The sequence below is a fragment of the Talpa occidentalis genome, unplaced genomic scaffold (assembly GCF_014898055.3).
Source record: "Talpa occidentalis isolate TD23 unplaced genomic scaffold, MPIMG_talOcc4v2.1 talOcc4.8, whole genome shotgun sequence".
Lineage (NCBI taxonomy): Eukaryota > Metazoa > Chordata > Mammalia > Eulipotyphla > Talpidae > Talpa > Talpa occidentalis.
In genome coordinates, this window is record NW_023605194.1 from 45145143 (window position 1) to 45165210 (window position 20068).

At 50.5% G+C, this 20068-nt stretch overlaps 1 protein-coding gene across 3 annotated transcripts in view; it reads right to left on the bottom strand.

The window, feature by feature from the left end:
* Positions 1 to 2596: 2596 nt before the first annotated feature.
* TSPAN15 (tetraspanin 15) overlaps positions 2597 to 20068 on the bottom strand; it is a 46927-nt gene continuing 29455 nt past the window's right edge. Inside the window, exons 2-6 of one of the 3 annotated variants that reach the window (XM_037497848.2) lie at positions 14559 to 14654; positions 12007 to 12123; positions 6551 to 6598; positions 5062 to 5178; positions 2597 to 4532 (exon numbers count right to left, since the gene is read on the bottom strand). In XM_037497848.2, the coding sequence (XP_037353745.1) occupies positions 4383 to 4532; positions 5062 to 5178; positions 6551 to 6598; positions 12007 to 12123; positions 14559 to 14654 (528 nt within the window). In that variant the 3' untranslated portion in view covers positions 2597 to 4382. The remainder of the gene's footprint in view (positions 4533 to 5061; positions 5179 to 6550; positions 6599 to 12006; positions 12124 to 14558; positions 14655 to 20068) is intronic. The other 2 variants (XM_037497846.2, XM_037497847.2) reach the window with 2 other exon arrangements.

Genomic DNA, 20068 nt, shown 5'->3' on the forward strand with positions numbered 1-20068 from the left:
ATGCTTGACAGTTTTTCCATATAAATAAATAGTAATTGCTTCTTCACCTTCTTCATCATTTCACAGACATTCTCATAGGTACACTGCAAGAGGGAAAACCTATAAATGCACAGTGCTGTACACTGTGACCTCATACAGTGCTGCATGCTAGCTATAGCTCAATGAAACTGAAGTGTAAATTTTAAGATAACTTAAAAAGAAAATAAAACAAAAAGCTCTAATGTTCTTGCCTGCAAATTAGGGATGATAAGGCCCCTGCCCCATTACTGTGAGGATTCAACAGGATGAATAAAATGTGCTAAGACACACATGGTGACGTAACAATATTTGATAATAGTAACCTATTACTATTGTTAGTATCTCCTCAGTTTCCTAGTTTATAAGATACAGACTTTCATTTAATGATTATTAATTGAGCAGCGACTGTGCGCAGGTAGCTATAGTATTTTAGGCTTCCTGCCCTTGTGACCTGCTCCTTTGGGGAGGGGGTGGGAAGCACAACTAGTTATGTGTCCCCTTTAACCCTCTCACGCCCATTCTACCCCCATACCTCCACTCCGCTACCCTTCATCTCCTCCCTCCCCCAAAAACACACATTTAGGGCCTGGGGTATTGAAGACCAAGTTTAAGAGTTGGGCTCCTACAGGCAGGTTGGCTACGCCACCTAGTGGCCACACATAGCCATGCCAGAAGACCTGTGCCTCCTGCCTTCAAATCAGTCTCCCTCCAAGGGCTCACAGAATGGGGTAGGCAGGACACATTGCCAGTGCCAAACATCCCATAGTATTTTTTGCTCACTTCACAGGCCTCAGAGGGGATGTGGGCAGGTCAGGGGGTTGGAAGAAGTCAGCCCTGGGTTGTTGGCATAACCTCTTAGCAAACAACCTATAAAATACTCTGGCCTCAGTTTTCCTTATCTGAAAAATGGGTGATCATAAAGTAAGTCCCTTCACACAGAATTATAGTGAGACCCAGAAGGATGGGGGAACATGAAAGAGTTGATTTCTGTGGCTCTCTGATGAGCTGTTGGTGTACTGTGCCAGCTAAGAGTGAACTGGGCAAATCCAAGGACCTGCTGACTGCAGCGAGGAGCCAGGTATGAAACCAGAGTGATAACTAGGACCCCAATGCCAGGTTGGCACAATGCAGGGGAGCATGGGCCTTGGAATCTGACATATTCCAATCCTGGTGGCCCCCCAGCACACCCCTTGACCCATCTGATGCCCAGTTCCCTTTTCTCTAACATCATTATTATGGACCTTTATGGGTGAAAAGGCATAATCCCAGAGCCAGTGCACAAAAAGCATGAAAACAAGGGCAACTTTCCTTGATTGACTCTATGGGAAGGTGGGGAGGGGTCACCCAAAGGGGCGGTCCTCTCAAAGATCATGAGGCCAAAGTTCATGTCCATTTCAGGGTCCCAGCATGGTCCCAGCACCTGCTAGTGTCCAGGCTGTGAGCAGTGGTCGCCTTACAAGGAAACCACATCCCGCGCTCCCTCCTGAACACAGGTGCAGAAAATTCCAACAAAATTTAAGCAGATCCAATCCAACAGCGTATTAAATAGGTAACATGGCTTGACCACGTGGGGCTTATTCCGGGAATGAAAGATTGATCTAACATTTGAAAGTTAACCAACATAATTCATCATATTAACAAATTTTTAAAGGCAGGAAAAGCACTTGACAAAACCCAAACTCTATTATTAAAATTTTCAGTTAATTACAAGACATTATTAAGAGATATAGAAGATATAAAGAAACAGAAAGATATTCCTTATTCATGGATTGGAAGAATTAACATCGTTAAGATGGCCATGTTACCCGAATGTACAGATTCAGTGCAATTTCTACTGAAGCCTCACTACGGGGTGGAGGGAGGACTATAAAGAGGAAATTATTAAGAGGCAGGAGGACATTTTTTAGGATAATGGATGTTTGATATCTTGATTGTGGTGATGGTTTCACTTATATACTGATGTGCACTTTATGTCAAGTATATTTCCTATATTGTTAAAAAAATTAAGTTTGGAACTATTGTATTTATAATTTTTATACAAAACCAGTCTTCCTTAATGTACTTTGTCTTGGTTTTCTTATGTAACATGAAAGTCCAAAATCAAAGCCCACAAATCTCTAGTTTCACAATATACTGTGAGCTGCACTAACTCATCATTTCCATCGTGTGCTCTGGTGTGGGCAAAGGATGGATTTTGAGGGTCCTTCTTCCATCCTTGTGAGACTAGGGGTCAGGTGTGATGATGTTGGTGGCTTTGCAGCACAAAGGGCTGCAGTAGCAGAGGCACCCCCAACCACAGGACTGAAAAAGTCCTCTCTTCATGTTCTGTTCTGCTTTCTGGAGAGGTGAGTGGCTGAGGTTCAGAAGGAAAAGCACAGTTGATTATCCACTAAACCCCTGCCCCTGTTGAGTGCCAGCCACGAGCCTGGCTCCATGTGAGCAGCAGTGTGAGGGAGAGAGTTCTGTGAGTGGTGGTGGAAAGAGGGGAGGGGAAGGTAACCAGGTTTCCGGGTTCCAGAGTAATGAGACTTTGAGACTTTGGGTAAGGAAACCCAGCAGTCACCCCCCTCCCCCGCCCCAACCCACCAGACATGGTGCCTCTGCATCATGCTGCCCAAGGTGGTTCCATGACCATCCATGGGGAGAGCCGCACCAGCTTTGCACCCCAAGTTCCATGTGTCCACGTGAGGCTTTATCACTTACTATGTACCTTGGGCAAGTTATTTAATCACTCTGTGCATCAGTTTCTCCGTCAAAAAAAAAAAAGTACTTACCACACAGCTGTGAGGATTAAAGGAGTTAAAACCTATGTTTAGGCATGTTCCTAATGGATGCCCACTGATGATTTTGCTCTTGTTGCCCTTTCTATCCCTCTGAAGACCCTTCTCCAGCCCCTTCCTGCCCCACGGCAAGCAACTCTGGCAGACCAAACATCCAACCACTCAACTTCTGGGTCTTATGGAAATTCCCTTAACATACTATGTTGAGTTCATGTTTAGAGCACTTGCTAATTTATTGCTATTGCTCTATCTGCTAAGAACCTTACAGAAAATCCATGCAAATCCTGTCATCTCCAGCAGAGGGTGATCGGCACCAAGTTTTGCATTGAGCATCGACTGTTCTGGGACTCCCAGGCCTTGGGTACAAGGTCCTTGCTGTTAAAGAGTCACTCAGGCTCTAAAGCCTCAGGCAATTTGTGGGCACTGCTCCTTCCTGGACCCCTTGATTTTCCTAGTTTCCATCTGCCTGACTTCCTGGAGAAGATGCCTCATGCCATAGCTGGCTTGGCCTCAGTTTCTCAGTTTGTAAAATAAATGGTGCTATCTCTGCCTGTTCTCCTGAGGTTTCCCATGTGAATTCTGAGCAGGACGAGCAGGCACAGGAGGCCCCAAGCCCAGCCCACAAGCGCCGCTGGGAAATCATTTCCTTAAGTAGCAACACCACCAGAGTGGGAGAGGCCTTTCTAAACCAGGAGTACACAGCCGGCGGGCTGCTAATCCTCTCAGGCCTCAGTGTCCCCAACTGTGCCAAATCTTGGCCCGAGGGTATCCTCCTTCAATCCTTGCACCAAGAAGGAGTTTCTTAGCCCAAGTGAGGGCTTCCTCATCCCCTCCCCATCCCAAAAGCCAAACAGAAGACAAAAAAAAAAAAAAAAAAATCACATCTTTAATGTTTGATTAATAAACTGACTTGGAGGGGCAAGAATAGTGTCATGAGGAAACACCCAACTTTTATTACACAAAATTAGTGTTAACTAATTAGTGTTAACTAATTAGTGTTGACTAATCCTGTTAACTGTACACAAAATTAATGTTATAAAAGTCACATTGAAAAATAGGGTCTGCAAAGCAGTAGCCCTTGGGAAGTTCAAGGCACCTGAGACTCTCAGTTGGGCCTCTGAAGCATGGCTGAGAGAATGGGGGTCCAGGGGCTGCACCCCACCCTTCCATCACTGTGGGGCACGTATGCTGTAGTCTTTCCCCGCTCACAAATCACTACAAAACTGCCCTCCAGGGATTTAGCCGCTATAGGCCAAGGCACTACCAGAAATGAAATGGGCCCTGAGCTGAGCACTGAGCCCCTGACTTGCAGCGGCCCAGGCCCACAGCAGGGCCTCCCTGTTCCCCACGCCCAGCGGTGCTCATGGTGGGCCAGAATCCTGGAGCTGGGGAGGGTCGTAGGCTCCACCCCTCTGAGAGGCAAGGCTATGGGGCCCCTGAGCAGACACTATGCTAAACCCAGCCTGGGTTTTGGTCAGGACCAAGTGTGGGACAATGGGCCACAGCCCTGTCCAGGCCCCACGGTGTGGCCTGGGCAGGGTTGGCTGACATAGCCTGCTGGAGCCGCTTCCCCAGGCGGGGGCCCTAAGTGGGGTAGCACATACAGCATCCTGTGCCTGCCGCCTCCACACTGGGCTTGTCACTGGAACTCAGTAACCCATCGGTGGCAGAGTACTCATTGATGATGTCCTCCACCCGGGTGATGTACAGTAACGTCAGCAGCACCCCGAGGAACTGAGGAGAAGGACAGGTGAGAGTCTGTTGGGGATCTGGGCAATCCCTGCTATCCAAGCAGCCCCAGTCTGGCCCTCTTCTATCCACACTTACCCCCCACCCCCAACCCAGGACAGCCCAGAAACTCGCTCTGTGCCACATCAGCAGAGGCCCCTCCATTTTTTGCTTCCATCTCCACCCCAGCTATGTCACTCACTACCTGGGAAATCTTGGGCAAGCCACCTGAGCTTGCTGAGCCTCAATTTCCTCTTCTGTAAAGTGGGAGTGACAATGGTAACCTACATCAGAGAATTTGGAGGGGGCAGCACCTATATACCACTTGGAAGAGCTTTCTGCTTAAGCCATGCTATTGCTGCTGGCTTCTTCTTCCAGCCCTCCATGGGTGAGCCCAGCTCACTGGTACAAGAGCCTCCTTCACTCTGCCCCTTTGTACCTTCCCTGTACTTCTGAGATCTCCCAGCCACCCTATCTGAACCCAAGGCCTGCCTACCACCCCACCTCCAGTTCCCTCCCTGGGTGAGGTGCCCACCTGGGGGAGCAGGATGCCCAGCAGGAGGCCCGCCATGATGGTGTAGTTGTCCATGAACCAGATGAGCACAGCATTGGTGCAGCCCCGCACGTAAATGATGTCATGCACGCTGAGGCGCTGTACAGGGAGGAGCTGTGCTGAGGCCCCAGCCTGCCGAGTCCAGCCCAGCTCTGCCAGGCAGGCCTCTCGGCAGCGCTGGGCCTCAGCCTCTCACATGCAATGTCAGGTTCTAGACCACTGGGCTCTAGATCACTGCATCTTGGTGGGCAGTGCTGTTTCCTGGAGAGCACCGGGGACACAACAGAGCCACTTCTGGGTGTCACAAGTATTACGGCTGGGGGCCTGTGGCACTCAGGGCAGTCCTACCCCACAATGGCCTGCCTACCTCTCAGATGTCCCCCAGGCCTTCATGTGGGTGAAAGCTTGTACATTAATTTGTAAGGCAAAAGCCTCGCTCCAGAGACATATAAAAACCACAGTATTTTCTGTGTGGTTTTAATGTACACCGAATTTTGCAAAAATACTCCTATGCAAATTAAGAAAAGATTATACTTGGTTTGAATTTATTAAAAATTGCTCATCATTTTCAAAAAATGTGTCAGTGGGAAAAGGATGTCCCTGGTACACAGGTTCCCAGCACAACATCCCAGGCCAGGTAAGTGCTGCCCAATTCATGCCAACACTGCCTGTTTCACTGTGCCCCCTGCTATTGGGCATCAGCATCCGACCATTCGCACATTGAAATACAGCATGTGGAGATACGCCGTTTCATTTTACTTCCCCTTTTGTCTCCACTAGATCATTATGTTACTTGTTTTGAAATGAGGTGTGTAAGCAAGCTGCATTGCGGTGAATTTCAGGGCTCACCAAATGTTTGTTATAAAAACTGGCCATTGGGTCGTGTCTGCGCCTCTCAACTTAAATGTGTCAGAATCACTGCTCAGGCCCCACTCCAGGAATGTGCATTTCTGACAAGTTTCGAGGTCAGGGACCTGGGGTGCTGCTGGTCCAGGGACCTCACTTTGAACCACTCCCCAGAAGCATCTCAAGTCATTTTAGCTCCCTTCTCAGAACGACCCCAGCTTCTTTCCTGGTCCAGGGTCATTGCAAACCAGAGGCAGGAAGCAAACCAGAGGCAGGCTGAGGACACTCCACGGGCAGAGGCAGGCTGTTGCTGAGCATGGCTGGGAACACTGATGCAAGGGGACACCAGCAAGGGCATGGTGACCTCACAAGACAAGCGCACAGTGTCTGCTCAGCAAACCCTGGCAGGTGGTCTCTCCCAGCCTGGGCAGATCTCTGGCCCCCTGAGCTCATCTGTGCCTGCATTGGGGTGGAAAACCCCAGTAGTCCCTGGCTCTTATTCACTGCCATGAATGTTGGGAAATCCCAGCAGTCAGGAGCCTGACCCCAGGAAGCCCTCTAATCATCCTGGGGGCAGAATAGGAAAAGCAATCTTTGCAGAGAAGAGAGATTTCAAAGACATTACCTCCTTGTCGATAGTTCTATAACCACACATGGTGTTGACGACTTCTGTCTGAAACAGAAATGTACATTAGCTGACATTTACCAGGTACTTATTGTAGAAGACACTCTTCTCCCCATTTTAGGGATGAGTGAACTGAGGCACAGGGCTCTGCCTGCACTGTCTAGTATTGGTGAAGGACATTTCCACTCAGGCAGTCTGACTTATCTGAACCTTAACCTCCTCCTTGCTAGAAATGCCCAGAGAGAAAGGTGGAAGGCCACTTCCCCAGCATGCGGGAGGGAGCCCCACCCCTCTACCTGCAGGAACCTTGGGACCCAGAGAAAAGTAGCTGCCCCAGAGGTTCAGCTTTGGTGCTCTTGTAAAGGAAACCACAGACAATAGCCAGGAACATGGCCAGTTGTGGTTTAGCTGAGGACAAGACCAGGCCTCTGACCGTACTGCCCTGTCCCTGCAGACCACCACCCATGAGTAGAATTGCCCCCCCGCCCCAAGTTCTTTCCTGGGAAGTGTTGCTCTCAGGAACTTGTAGTGGCTGACTAGGTGCAAGGAAAGCCCTAGGCCCCATCAGACCCCTCCCGAGCAGGCCTGTCTCTGCCTGGCAGAGGTACTTCCATCACCCTCTGCCCCCCATCCCTGTGGTCTCCTTCTATAAGGGGAAGGAAACACCTGCTCCCACCCCTCCTCTGGCAGTAGTGATTCAGAAGAGCAGAGAGGCCGGTGGCATCATGTTACCTGGTCCTGAGCTCTGTGACCAACCTTAGGTATGCTGTTGTGGGCCAGCACCAGGAAGCATTCAATGAATATTTGTTGAGTGAGTAATGAGTAGTTTGCCTAGTCTCTTCTATAAAACCACGTGATCAGTGACCCCACTTCATGGATTGTTTTGAACATAAAGTGAGATATGTGTGTGAAATGCTTATCCTGGGGTCAGGTCCTCAGGATTGGTAGGAATGCTAACTGCATTCCTAACACTCCCAGCCTCTGGAAAGGCGAGGAAGGGTGTCTACACTCCTCCCACAAGAGTGGTTTGGACCTCAGATGTCATCGAGAGCAGTCTAAATGTCAAGACGTGGTGTGTTGGAAAAATAACCTCCCTCAGTCTAGACTATCCTGAAACTGAGCAACACCCACCACCCACTTACATTAATTGGCTTTTATTTTTATTATTATTATTTTTTTAATTTTTAAAAAGATTTATTTATTTATTTATTTATAGAAGCACTGGGTGTAGTCAGAAGTGCGGGAGGGTGAGAGGATTCAACAGAGCCAGAGCAGGGAGCAGAACAGGCAGAAGGACCAAAGCACACTGCTGAGGGGAGCAGCAGTAGCGGCAGGGGAGGTCTGCACGCCATGTGGGACCCTCACCTGGTGGCTGGGGATGGAACCAGCGCTGTAGAGGCTGCGGGCAGCTTCGCAACCCAGCGCCCTACTTGGCTTTTGAGGGCCCTCGAGGCCCAAACAGGACCCAGGAGAGGGACTGCCTGGGAACAGGGGCAGAGAGCATGATAGGAACGAGTGCTTTGGTTGTTTGTTCATGTAGTCATTCACCAAACAAAAATTAACTGAACACCTATTATGTGCCAATTACTGTTGTAAGTGTTTGAAATCTAGAAGAACAAAATAAAGACCTTGCCTTCATGGGACTTATATTCTAGGAAAGGAGATAGAAATTAACATTGTAAGCTATATGGTAGAAGGTAACAAGTGACTTTCCTTTTCACTGTGGTTCTAGCCCTGGAGGCAGAACCATTGCCCCTGCTCTCGGGAAACAGTCATGTCTATGGCAGAGGCCTCCCTCACACCTGGGGCCCAGAATACTCTCTAGGCCCCGGTACTGGCTTCCCCTGCCAGGGAAGCCCCTCCCTAAAGTGGTGGAGATGAGATGCCTCCATGGTCTTTCCAAAGGTAAAACTTGCCTGGTTTGACCACAGAACCAATAGTCTACAATGGGCTCAGCTGTGCAGTCGCCTCTTCCATATAGCACACGCCACAAGACAAGAAGTCAGAAAAAGGACTCCAGGCAGCCAAAACAGGGACACAGTAAAGCTCATACACTTTACCCACATGTGTTTGCTCTCATGCTGGCACAGGACTGATGAACTAGGTTATCAGAGGTCTAATGGGAAGGGGGACAGAGGTTTTCAAAGACAGGCCCCCATAGGGTAGTCAACAATGATGGTGGGTATCAATAAAAATTGGACACAGGAGTTTACCAGGCACAGCAGTCTGAGGCCATGCAGAAGCCGTCTACACCAACAATCTCAGAGCACCACTCAGTATAAGCAAATTTTACAAGCCAAAGTGAAGCTCCACTGTTGATGGTGTAAATCGTGTCCTAAGACAAGTAGGCTTGAGACCCAGAAAGACCTAATGTTTCAGGTCAAGCCCCAAGACAATCAGGTAGAATTCTCCCTTACACAGGGGAGGGACATATCCCACCCAAATCCTCTTATAGGAAGTCTAGTAAAGAAATTTCTTGTAAAGCTGAGAGCTAGAGGTGGGGGTGAGGGGCAGTTACTCTTCTCTGAACTGGTATGTTTTCTTCTGTTGAACAGTAATAGTGCAACAGACCATATTTCCCTTTTTCCTTTGTCTGCCAGGAAGCTCTAAGCTCCCAATATGCAACTCATTTCCAGTGATTTCATAGACTCTTTGGGCCTATGTATCAGTAGTAGACATAGATCTACTATTTTTGACTGTATTTTCCATAGTCCTGATTTTTTTAAATTTTCATTTTTTATTCTATGTATTCTATGTATCTCCCTTCTTTGTTGAATAAAATAGTGTAAAATACATTTGTATGCAAATGGAGCCATCTACCAAGGAAGGAAGCACCTTTCACATTTAGTGAAAATCATCCAAATGTGGAGGCCCAGGGAGAACCCATTTGTATGAAAAAAATATATAAATACATCCCAATCTGAATAAAGCAGATGTTCTCCCTATATGGGCCTTATCCAATCAGTGGAAGGCCTGAATAGAAGAGAACAGATGTCTCTTCCCGAAGTAAGAGAGAGCTTTTCCTGTCTGACTGCCTTCAGACACAAATTGAAATGTTGATTCTTCCTGGGTGTCAGCCCTGTAGGTCTTTGGACAAGAACTACATCAGCTCTCTGGTTTCCAGGCCTTCAGACTCGGACTGGAAGAAAATCATTGGTTCTTCTGGGTCTCCAGCTCCCTGACTTGTCCTGCAGATCTTGGAATTTGCCTGCCTCCATAACAAGAGCCAGTTCCTTACAGTAAATCTCTTCTCTCTCTCTCTCTCTCTGATTCAGATACACACACACACACACACACACACACACACACACACACACACACACACACATACCCCTACTGATTCTGTTTCTCTAGTAACCCCAACTGATCCATTTCTTCTGAACAGGGCCAGCAAGTCCCTTCCTGAGGAGAACACTGCACTCATGCAATCCCCCAGTCAGTGTGGGGGATGAAGGCCCGGCCCTCTTACCCTAGTATGAGACAACTGGGACCACCCAGATCACCCCTGCAGATTTAGCTAAGGCCTCCAAGTGCTGCCACTCTACTTTCCCCTCTCCCCACCCCTGCTTCTGTCACCTCCTTCACAGGTGTCAGCCCCCACAGCACCTCCTGCTAAGCCTCCCAGACAGCCTGGCCTGGACTGAAGCCACCTGGGCCGCTGCAGCTGGGCCTCTCCGTGTCTACCTATGCCCTGCAGCAGGCACGGCAATCCTGGTAAAGCCCGAGTAAGATGGGCCACAGAGCCCCTGAAGTCCTGTCATGAATCCCCATCCCTCAGGACATAAAAGTCCTGGCAGTGGCTTCCGGGCACCTGACTTCATCTGCTACTACCTCCTTCCCCTCCCCACCTGCTCCCTCTGCTCCAGTCACACCAGTCTCTCTGCCATTTTCCAAACACAATTGTCCGAGATCAGTTCCCACCTCAGAGCCCTGACACTTGCTGCCCTCTGCTAGGAATGCCCCCCCCACACACACACACTCGGGAGACTCCCTGTTTCCTTCAGACTTTTACTCAGAACCCACATTCTCAGTATCTAAAATTGCGATCTTCCATGTTTCTGCCTTACTGTTCTCCTTAGCATTTCTCCCCTTCTAAGGTACTATTTTTTTAGTTATTTATTTTGTTCTGCTTTCCCCACTAGAAAATCAGCTCTGTGCAGGCAGAGTTCTCTGTGTGTTTGTTATATACCCCCAGACCTTATAACTGCACCTGGCACATAGTAGGGTCTCAATACATGTTGAGAGAGTGAGTGAGTGAGTGAGTGAGAGAGTGAGTGAGTGAGTGAGTGAGAGAGTGAGTGAGTGAGTGAGTGAGTGAGTGAGTGAGTGAGTGAATTCACGTTGGACATCCAGGTCTCAATTTGGACTTTGGGTGTCACTGCTATGGGCCACAAAGTTCAGGACCATTCCCCCACTGGCCTCTCTGAAAACTCAGTGCCCCTCCCCATTGCCTGCAGAGCTACCCTAAAACGGCAGCTAAAGCTTCTGAACAAGCCTCTCCTCCTGGTCCACGAGCCTTTTTTAGGGCTTGTGCCCTGGGCACTAGCTCCCTGATGCATGGGTAAGGCCTCTACCGCCACAGCAGCTGTTGAATTACAGAACCCAGCAACGGGCACAGGGTGGTGGAGAAGGCAGAAGGAAATTTTCCATGACTGTCACGGCATGAGTAATTGCAAAGCTTTCTGCCTCATTCCAACTCAGAATCCAGGCAGTTTCTGGACACATTAGCTAAACACAGAGGACTGAGGAGGGCTCTCATCCGTCAGCGTGACTGCACAGCACAGCCTTCCAGTGGCCAGGGAAGTGACAGCCAGCTCTATCCTGCTGGGGATAGGTGGAGACTGGCATTGAGGTCACCAGGCCCTCCGCTTCCAAGAGCCCTGTTCCTCACGATCACCAGGACCTCAAGCCCCAAATCCCCCAGAGATGCCCAAAGTGTGGGCCCGGCTCTCAGTCTTCAGCTAATGCTGCAGGGCTGGCCGCCCCTTCTAAGGGCCCTGGCCCGGACCCCCCTCCAGCTCCTTGCCTGGCTTGTAGTCTAGAGCACAGAGCCAGCACGATGCCTGCATTCACCCAGCTCTCTCCACTGTGAACAAGGTCCCTAACCTTTCGGTACCTAGATGTCCTCATCTGGACAGCGGTAAAATAATAATACTGACCTTGCAAGGTTGATGAAAGGCTAGACTTTCATCTTAAGAGCCTAGACTAGGCCTGCATGTAGGAAGTGTACAATAGAGGTTAAGTTGCACTCCTAGTAAAGACAAGGTCTCCCACCCCAGCCCGACCCCAGTTGTCCCCCTTCTTGTAGCCCTTGAGGCTCAGGAAGCCTTAGCAAGGACTGTCACCGACTGCCTGCCCACCCCAAACACACAGCAAGTGCACACCACCCCCTCCCAGCCAGAAACAGGTGAGGTGCTTAGCCAGCATATTCCCAGTCCCAGAAGCAGTGGGCGTACCGTGTTTTTGAAGCAGCAAGTATAGGGCACCCCGCAGGCCAGGGGTCCGGGGGCGCTGCAGTCGTGATACTGGTTTTTGTTCCAATCTCGGTAGTCCTCCCCGCCACAGCACTTAAACTGAGAGAGGAAGCAAGTAAGGAAGGGAGCCGGCTGACTGGGAGGCTGCAGGCAGGTGGCAGGAAGGGGCCCTGCCAGACACGATGGATTTATTATGTGGGTCACCCTGGCAGGGGGAGCCGCAGGGAATACCCGTCAGGTCAGGTCGGCGCTCTCCAAGAGCAGCAGGGCTGCCAGCAGGCTGCGAGTACCCCCACACTGCAGAGGCCAAGCCCTCTGCTGGGGTTTGGGGATGGTGACCATACACTGCAAGTCCTTTCTTGACAACTGGACACCATCGTCGAGTCCCCAGTGCATGTTTCAGAACTGAGAAGTTGGCCTTAAGATCCCAGAGACTCGGAGTCTATGGACACCCCCACAACCCCGTGGCCCCCATACCATACTGACCTCCCCACTCACCCCAGCTCTGCCTGGCTTGCCTTAACAAAGGCTCCTTAGCTTAGACCCTCCCTGTTCCCCACCCCCCCCCATACCAGCACTCATGCAGGCCCAGGGAAGCAGTTGCTCTACTGCAGTGCTGGCTCTGGCGCTAAGAGTGAGCAGAAGCAGCACTGCCTGCCCATTGGGACACGTTCTAGTGGACAGAGACAGGACATAACCACTACAGGAAAAGGCCAGTGAGGCAGAGTCATGTACCAGGGACACAGGAAAACAGGAGGAAGCAGTGGGGAGGGGCAGCCTTAGCTTGGAAGTGCAGGAAGTCCCTCTGAGGAGATGGTATTTAATCTAAACATAAACAACAGAAAAAAGCCACAAGCAGACATGAGTTGGTGGTATTTCAGAAGCAGGCAGAGGTCAGTGTGTCCACAATGAGCGAGAGTGGAGGGCATGAGGTTGAGAGGGGGCACAGGCCGAACTACGCAAAGCCTTGTCAGCCAGAATAAGCAGGGAGCTGGGGGCGTATTATGAGGGATGGGGAGTCATGGAGTGTTTAATCAGTGGAGTGAGATTGTTGGAGGTCCTAGTTGAAACCCCTTCCACAGCCCCCCCCCTGCACCCCTGCCTCTTAGGCTATCAGATTTCAGGACCTGGATGTGCCTCCCTGTGGTGCAGTGCAAAGGGCATTTGCTTCGCAATCAGACTGGAGTTCAAATCCTCACACCACTACTCTTAGCTGTGTGACTTCAGGAAACTGAACAGCCTCTCGGGGCCTCAGATCCTCATCTGTAAAGCAGGAAGAGTGAGACCAGCTTTATGCATCTGAGCCGAGGATTACAAAGAGAGGCTGTGCATGAAGCACTCGGTACAGGGCCTGGCACCAAGCAGGTGCCCAATGAGCAAGAGTCACCCTCTATCCCACCCACGAGAGATGAAATTGCCAAGTCAGATGAAGGCTGGTTCCAATGAAAACATCTTGCTCCACCCAAAGCAGACTCAGCAGTCTGGCAGACACATCCTTGGCAGAAAAGGACCTACCAGAGGCTGCACCTGTTGTGACCACAGCGAAGGCTTAAGCCAAGGGAGTGGCCACTGTGCATGGCCCTAGGAGTGGTGAGATGTTGGCCCCACTGAGGGCCAGACTGAGGACCGGGGGGCTGAAGCCCCCAGCACTGTCCTGGAAGCACTGCCAAGACTGAGAGGGCCCACAGCCCTCACACTCTACTGGTCCTCATCCAGGAGAACACGACCATGATTAGTGCTGCAGCTGGCGCTTGTGGGGTTCTCATCACACGCTGGCATGGCTTGAAGCTCTTCTTAGTTAAGTCAAGCAGTCGACACTCAGTGGAAAGGACTACTAGTTTCCCCTGATGCTGGAGGAAACCTGAGGTTCCTAAATGGCATTGTTGTGTAGAAGCCACCAAGGGCAGTGGCTGGCTCTGAAACAGATTTGGGTGGACGTAGGGGATGAGGGACAGTGTCAGAAATGATAATCATCACATTCAAAGAAGCATCATGGAGGTAAATGGGTAAGGCTTGTTCTGACCCATTGCAAGGAGAAATGGAATTAAGGAAGCGCTCTCAGCCCACGGGGGTTGTCCTAGACTTGTCAGGGAGTGAACCCCATCACTGAAGGGACTGGGCAGAAGGAACATTTAACTGAGTAGCTTGGACATCATTCCCACCACAAGGAAGAAGAATATCTGACCAGTGACTAGGGGCACACGGGACCCTGCAAGGTAGACTTTAGCTATACCTGACCTTGTGTTTTTTTGGTTTTTTTTTTTTGAGGGGCAGGGTCCATGTACTGGTGAGGGACACACAGGCAAGGACATTCTGGGCCCAGGCATGTGGGAAGAGGTCTGGTTGGGAAGGCTGGGCCCCAAGCTTCCCCATCCTTGGCAGGTCATCCACAGCCCACCCTGCCTCTCACCTGCTTGGGAATGGATAAGTCCGTGACTCTCACCCTCATCCTCTTGAGCAAGGCCCTAAGATGTTGGGGAGGGGTGGACAAATGGCACAGTAGGCACATCTCTCGCCCAGACCACCCGGCTCACCTTCTTCTGAACAAAGTCCATGATGTTTTTGAAGTCCAGATCATCATAATAGTTCACGATTCCTCTTCGAATGTTGTCATTCAGAAAGTCGATGGTCTATTAGATGGAGAAATTACAAAGGAAAAGGCCCAACAACTGGAGTTCAACCCAAGATTTCCCAGAGGCCCAGATTAAAATACCGTCCATGTGCCCAGATGGCCCCCACCTGCATGGAGCACCCTCTAGTCCCACCCTGAATACCCAGGACTTCCCTGCCCAGACACCATCTCTGTGCCTCCAGTGCACCTCTGATGCCTGGGTGCTCTGCCATGTCTGAGCAGGATGATTCACCTCATTTCCAGTACCGAGCAGATAATCCAGGCACCAACAGTGGAGCACCCACCTTGGGTACATGGCCCCAAAGCAGGTTTGCCTAGTGTGTCCTTTCTACCTCCCAACGACAGGCCTGCAGTAGAATCTTCCCTATGCCCTCCAGACTCCTCGCCACTCATCTCTACTATCCAACCTCTTATGTTACAGAAAAGGAAACAGAGGCCCAAAGAGGTGGCCTGACTTGTCCCAGGTCGCAGAGCAGGCTGGTTGGGGGGCTCAGCCAGGACTGGAAATCAGGTCTCCCGACTTCCCACATGGACCACTCTTCATCATTGTAAGTGCTGGGACCCACAGGCGAAAGAGCCCACCTCCCAGCTCAGGCTGGGCCAATCCCCGCCGGGAAGACCCTGGCAGGCCGCCCTCTCTTGCTCATGCTGGGCCTTCTGGATCAACAGCTCTGCTGTTGTGCTGAGATCTGGGAGCACAAAAGGCCCCACAGTGGGAAGGGCTGGGGGTGGGAGTGTGGGCAGCTCAGCTCCACACTCACAGCCACAATGAGGGCTTTCAGAGCAAGGAGACTCGAGTATCATCAGAGATTGTGTTGGCACAAAGGGGGCATTCTCAGCTCTGGAGCCAGCTGATCCCCGGGGGAGGTGCCTACAGGGGTATACAGGGCCCCAGGTCCAGGCCGTGTCCTGCCACTGCAGACCCTGACACCCTTACTTTCTCCCTCTGCCTCAGTTTACCACTTACAAACCAACCCTGCAGTACTATCTTTAAGTTACCTTCCAGTTCTGAGGATCAAAGACTAGAACTGAGTGGGGCTGTCAAGCCTCATGGTTAAGAACAGTCCTTGCAGCCAGTCAGGCCTCAAGCACTTCATTTAATTTCTGACCCTCTAATTTCTCACATGCAGAATGCAGAGGGTGATCTTCCCTGCCTCATAGGGATGTTGTGAAATTTAAATAAACTAAAAGTACGAAAGTGTTTAGTTGGATGCTAGGCACATAGTAGGTCCCTGTAGCATTATTATAGATCTTTCCTTTTAGAACACAAAAGTACCCTATGGTTCCATTTCATACCCATCATCAGAGGAAAAAGATGAATCCCAAGGCCTTAACTCTTGCCCAAAAGACCAACTACAATGGCAGCCTCTGGGGGCAAGAGCAAGCCCTGATCTGAGACACAAGCACCCTGAAACCCAGAAAGGGATGTGATTTGTCCAAGGTCACCCCCACTGTTGTTGGCAGAAAGAGTTGGAACTGAGGTGTCAAACTCCCACCTTGATGCACTGTAAGTTAGTCAAGGTGAAAACTCAAGGTTCTGTTTGGGACCGCACCCCAAGCCATCTCCAGTCTCAGGGGGAGAACAAAGGATGCAACAGCTGCCTCCTTCCCCACACTCGCACTGCTCAGAGTCAAGGTCAGGAAGGAGACAGTCTCTGTGACCAGAAGGAAAACCCTCTGCCGATGATAAATAGCTGCTCCGGAGCAGACCTGGCAGCTGAGCGAGTCGGGAAGGCAGCCTCAAGAGAAAGAGATGTGGACACTGGCCAGCCCTTTCCAGGTTAAAGCGCCAGCCTCCCCAGTCCTCAGCCCTGCTTGGGTCCAGCCTGGAGCCCAGGGCCAGACACTGGGAGGAATAGCAATGTGTTGGCCACATGGCTGGGGCAGAACAGGGATGCAGCTGACCTCAGGCCCTCCCTCCAGACCCCACGTCATGCCGCCTTTCCAACCATGAGTGCCTCCTCCTCTGGGAGATGAGGCCAGAGCAGCCAGCTGGGGCATGGTTGGGGGTAAGAAACAGGACACCAGGGTGGGGTCAGTCTGCTACTCAGGGTAGGGCAAAGGAATGAGCTCACATCACTGACTTGCACGCTGCAGGGGGCCTTAGGCCAAGCTGCTTTGCAGAAGGTGACGCCAGGGTCAGGGATGACTAAGGCCACACCCGTAAGTGTGTGCTGAGTGACTCCCTTCTACTCTTGAGGCACCGCAGACACAGTCCTGGCCTACCGTGTCCTCTGCACCCACTCCAGTCCACTGTCAGCCTCCGATTGCCTCCACCGGCCTCCTCCCAGCCTCCTCACAGGTTACATGCTGACTAGACTCCCCCAGAGCTGTTGACAAGGTGTGAGGAGGAATGCTTGGATCTGCTGGGGAAAGACTCTCCCTCCCTCTTGGTGAGCTGCTCAGACCACTCCCCAAGCCGTCTCAGTTTCTAAGCACTTTCCAAAGGCACTGACTCCAAAAGAAGCCTCTTTGTGAAAATCAGGCCCTCCATCTGGTAAGCTGAGCCGGCCCTGCAGGGACAGGAGGACCCGCTGGAGGCCTCTCAGAGTGGGCAGGAGGAACAGATGGCCCTGGACTCCACGGGCAGCAGCTGCCCCCAGTTCCCATCAGGGACCTCTCTGGGTCCTGCAGGTTCTTGCCAGCACACACTGCCTCGGGCACTGTGTGTGTGTGGTTGTGTGTGTGTGAGACAGTGTGGGAGTATGTGTGTGTGCACACACAAGAGAGACATGCAGGACACTCTGGTGGTCCTGTGCTGCGATGGTGGGAAGGGTGGGTGAGACACTCGCATGAGACCGGCAAGTGGTGCAGCCCATGAGCTATAAAGTGCTGTGCTGTGTTCCAAGGGTCAGGGGAGCCACTCAGAAGACAGCCCTGGGAATGCGGCAGGACAGAGAGGACTCTGGCTCAGCTGCTGCTTCCAGAGGCCAAACATACCCAGTTCTACCCCGCCCTGCTCGAAACCAGGTCATGCTGGTGGGGGCAGCTGGAGCAGCACTAGAAAACCATCTTTCACGGCTGCCTTGGAGGCCATGTGGCCCAGGCTAAATTAAGCAAAGACTAAGCAAACATCAAAGGCCACAGGATGTTCAGAGCATATTGTTTAAGCCACCAGATTCAAGCTACAAAAAACTGTCTTTTCTAGTTCTTTCTTTAAATCTAGTTTAGAAGATATCTGGAGTCTCTGCATAAACCCTCTCCCCTCAGGTAGAGCACTCTGAGTGCTTTTAATGAAAGAGGAATCAAGCAAGGGGTGGGAGGCGCATGGCAGCAGCTCCCTCAGGATGGGAGGCCTGGGGAGAAGAAGGAGCACAGTAGGAGTCTCCTGTCAGGCCTCTCTAGGCATAGTACTGCCCTTGTTGCCTGCAGGTTACTGGCTGACTTCCAAGGCATCCATATCAGCTGGGGAGACCCAGCCGCTGGCATCCAGTTGGAACCAAAGCTGGTCCAGTTCCATAACTTGGGGGTGGGGAGGTCACCAGTCTGGGACTTCTATCCTTCCTTCCTTTGTGCCTGGACTGGGTCATCATCTCTGAGCTACCCTCATAACCCTAGAAGGTGAGGGATTCATCCTTATTGCTCCAGACCTGAGATGGGCCCTACATGATAACAGAAGGTCGAGAAGGACCCAGGGAGTGACAGAGGAAGAAGATAGAATACTACAGGTACTTTGGAATATTTTCCAGAGCCTTCCTCAGACCTGGTGGAAAGCCACAGGTTTAATGCCCATGATGGGGAAAGGTTATGCTTCAGCTTCTCAGGTATTTGGAGTTCTAGTCCTCACTCCCAATGATCACAGTGTGGTGCACCGGCTGTGGGTTCTGACCAGATTAGCATAGATTAGTGTACTTTGCTCTGGGTGGAGAGGAAGCATATGTCCAGGTGCTCAGTCAAGGGGACCATAGTACTGTCTCCTTTCTCTCTGCTCCTGACTTCAGTGCGATGCTCAGAGCTGACAAGTGCCAGTGTCAAGATAAAATAAGCCAGCTGGGTGCCGCCTACCATCCTGGCCTACCTGGCCTGGCACTAGGTATGACCCCTTCATCAAGGTCAGGAAAGAGGCAGTTGCTCTTCCCTGTTGGTAGAGGCCTGGGATGGGGGTTCAGATGTACCAATTACAGTTCAGCATTCTCTGGGTATTCCTGCTCAGCTCTGCCCATCCGATACCTACAAAAGAGGTATTGGGTATGGAATGGCAGGTGTCAAGAGGGGTAAGACCCAGATAGTTGAAATCAGTCAAGTTCTCCTCCCACTGACTGGGATCAGGATACTGCACTGCTGTTTCTAATGACTGTATTCTCGGTTCCCTAAAACCCGGCCATTCCACCCTGTACAAGCAGAGAAGCCACCTCAGTCTGACCATCCAGTCAGGCCTGTCAGCAGAAACCTTGCCCATTGGCATGAGTTGATAGAGATTTTTGTCCTTACACTCAGAAGTCTGTTTATCTTTTGTTGCCTGGCTGAGGCCATGCTCTGTGTACCTTCCTGAGAAGCCAGTGTGAAGCCATTAGCCTGATTGTTTGTCCTCAGTTGTCACTACAAGTGGATGCTTAGACTGAACAGGTAGCCTCTGGGACTGCAGACTAAACTTGTTATAGTGTGGCTCAGAGCCACGTTACACTGACTCTTCCTGTCAACATCAGTAGGTAGGCTGCTCCCTAGCTTCCAAATATTCTTCCTTTTGTTTTATAATCAAGGGGTAAATGTCATATAAAGAAAAAATAATAATGGCCTCTTCAACTCTTATACAATATGATTTTGTAAAATTTTGTACCAATTACAGTTCAGTATTCTCTGGGTATCCCTGCTCAGCTCTGCCCACCCAATACCTACAAGAGAGGCCCTGGAATGGCAGGTATCAAGAGGTATAAGATCTCTTGAAGACTTCTGAGTTTTTAGAGTTCATAGGGTTTTGTATCCCATTTTTAAATTATTTTGATTTGTGTATTACAAGCACATGATAGCACTGCCCACTGTGAGCCTCCAAAGAGCTGAGAGCCCTGACAGCAAGTAGCTTCCTGAGCTGCATAAAACCCTCCCAACAAAGCCCAATGAGGGTATACCCCATCCAAGGGGAAAGAATTAACAAACTTTACCTAGATAAACTAAGAAAAAAGATATGTTTCAAATAGAGTAAGAATTGAAAGCTGAAACATTACAATTGATATCATAGAACTACAAAGGCTCAAAAGATACCACTATGGCCAATTGCACACCAGTGCTAGATAACCTAGAAGAAATAGATAAATGCCTAGAAATATACAGCCTGCTAGGATGGAATCATAAAGAAATGGAAAATCTTAACAGACCAATAATGAGTAAGGAGATTGAACAGTAAACAAAACTCTGCCAACAAAGGCAAATCCAGAGCCAGATGGGGTCACTGGTGAGTGCTACCAAACATTCATA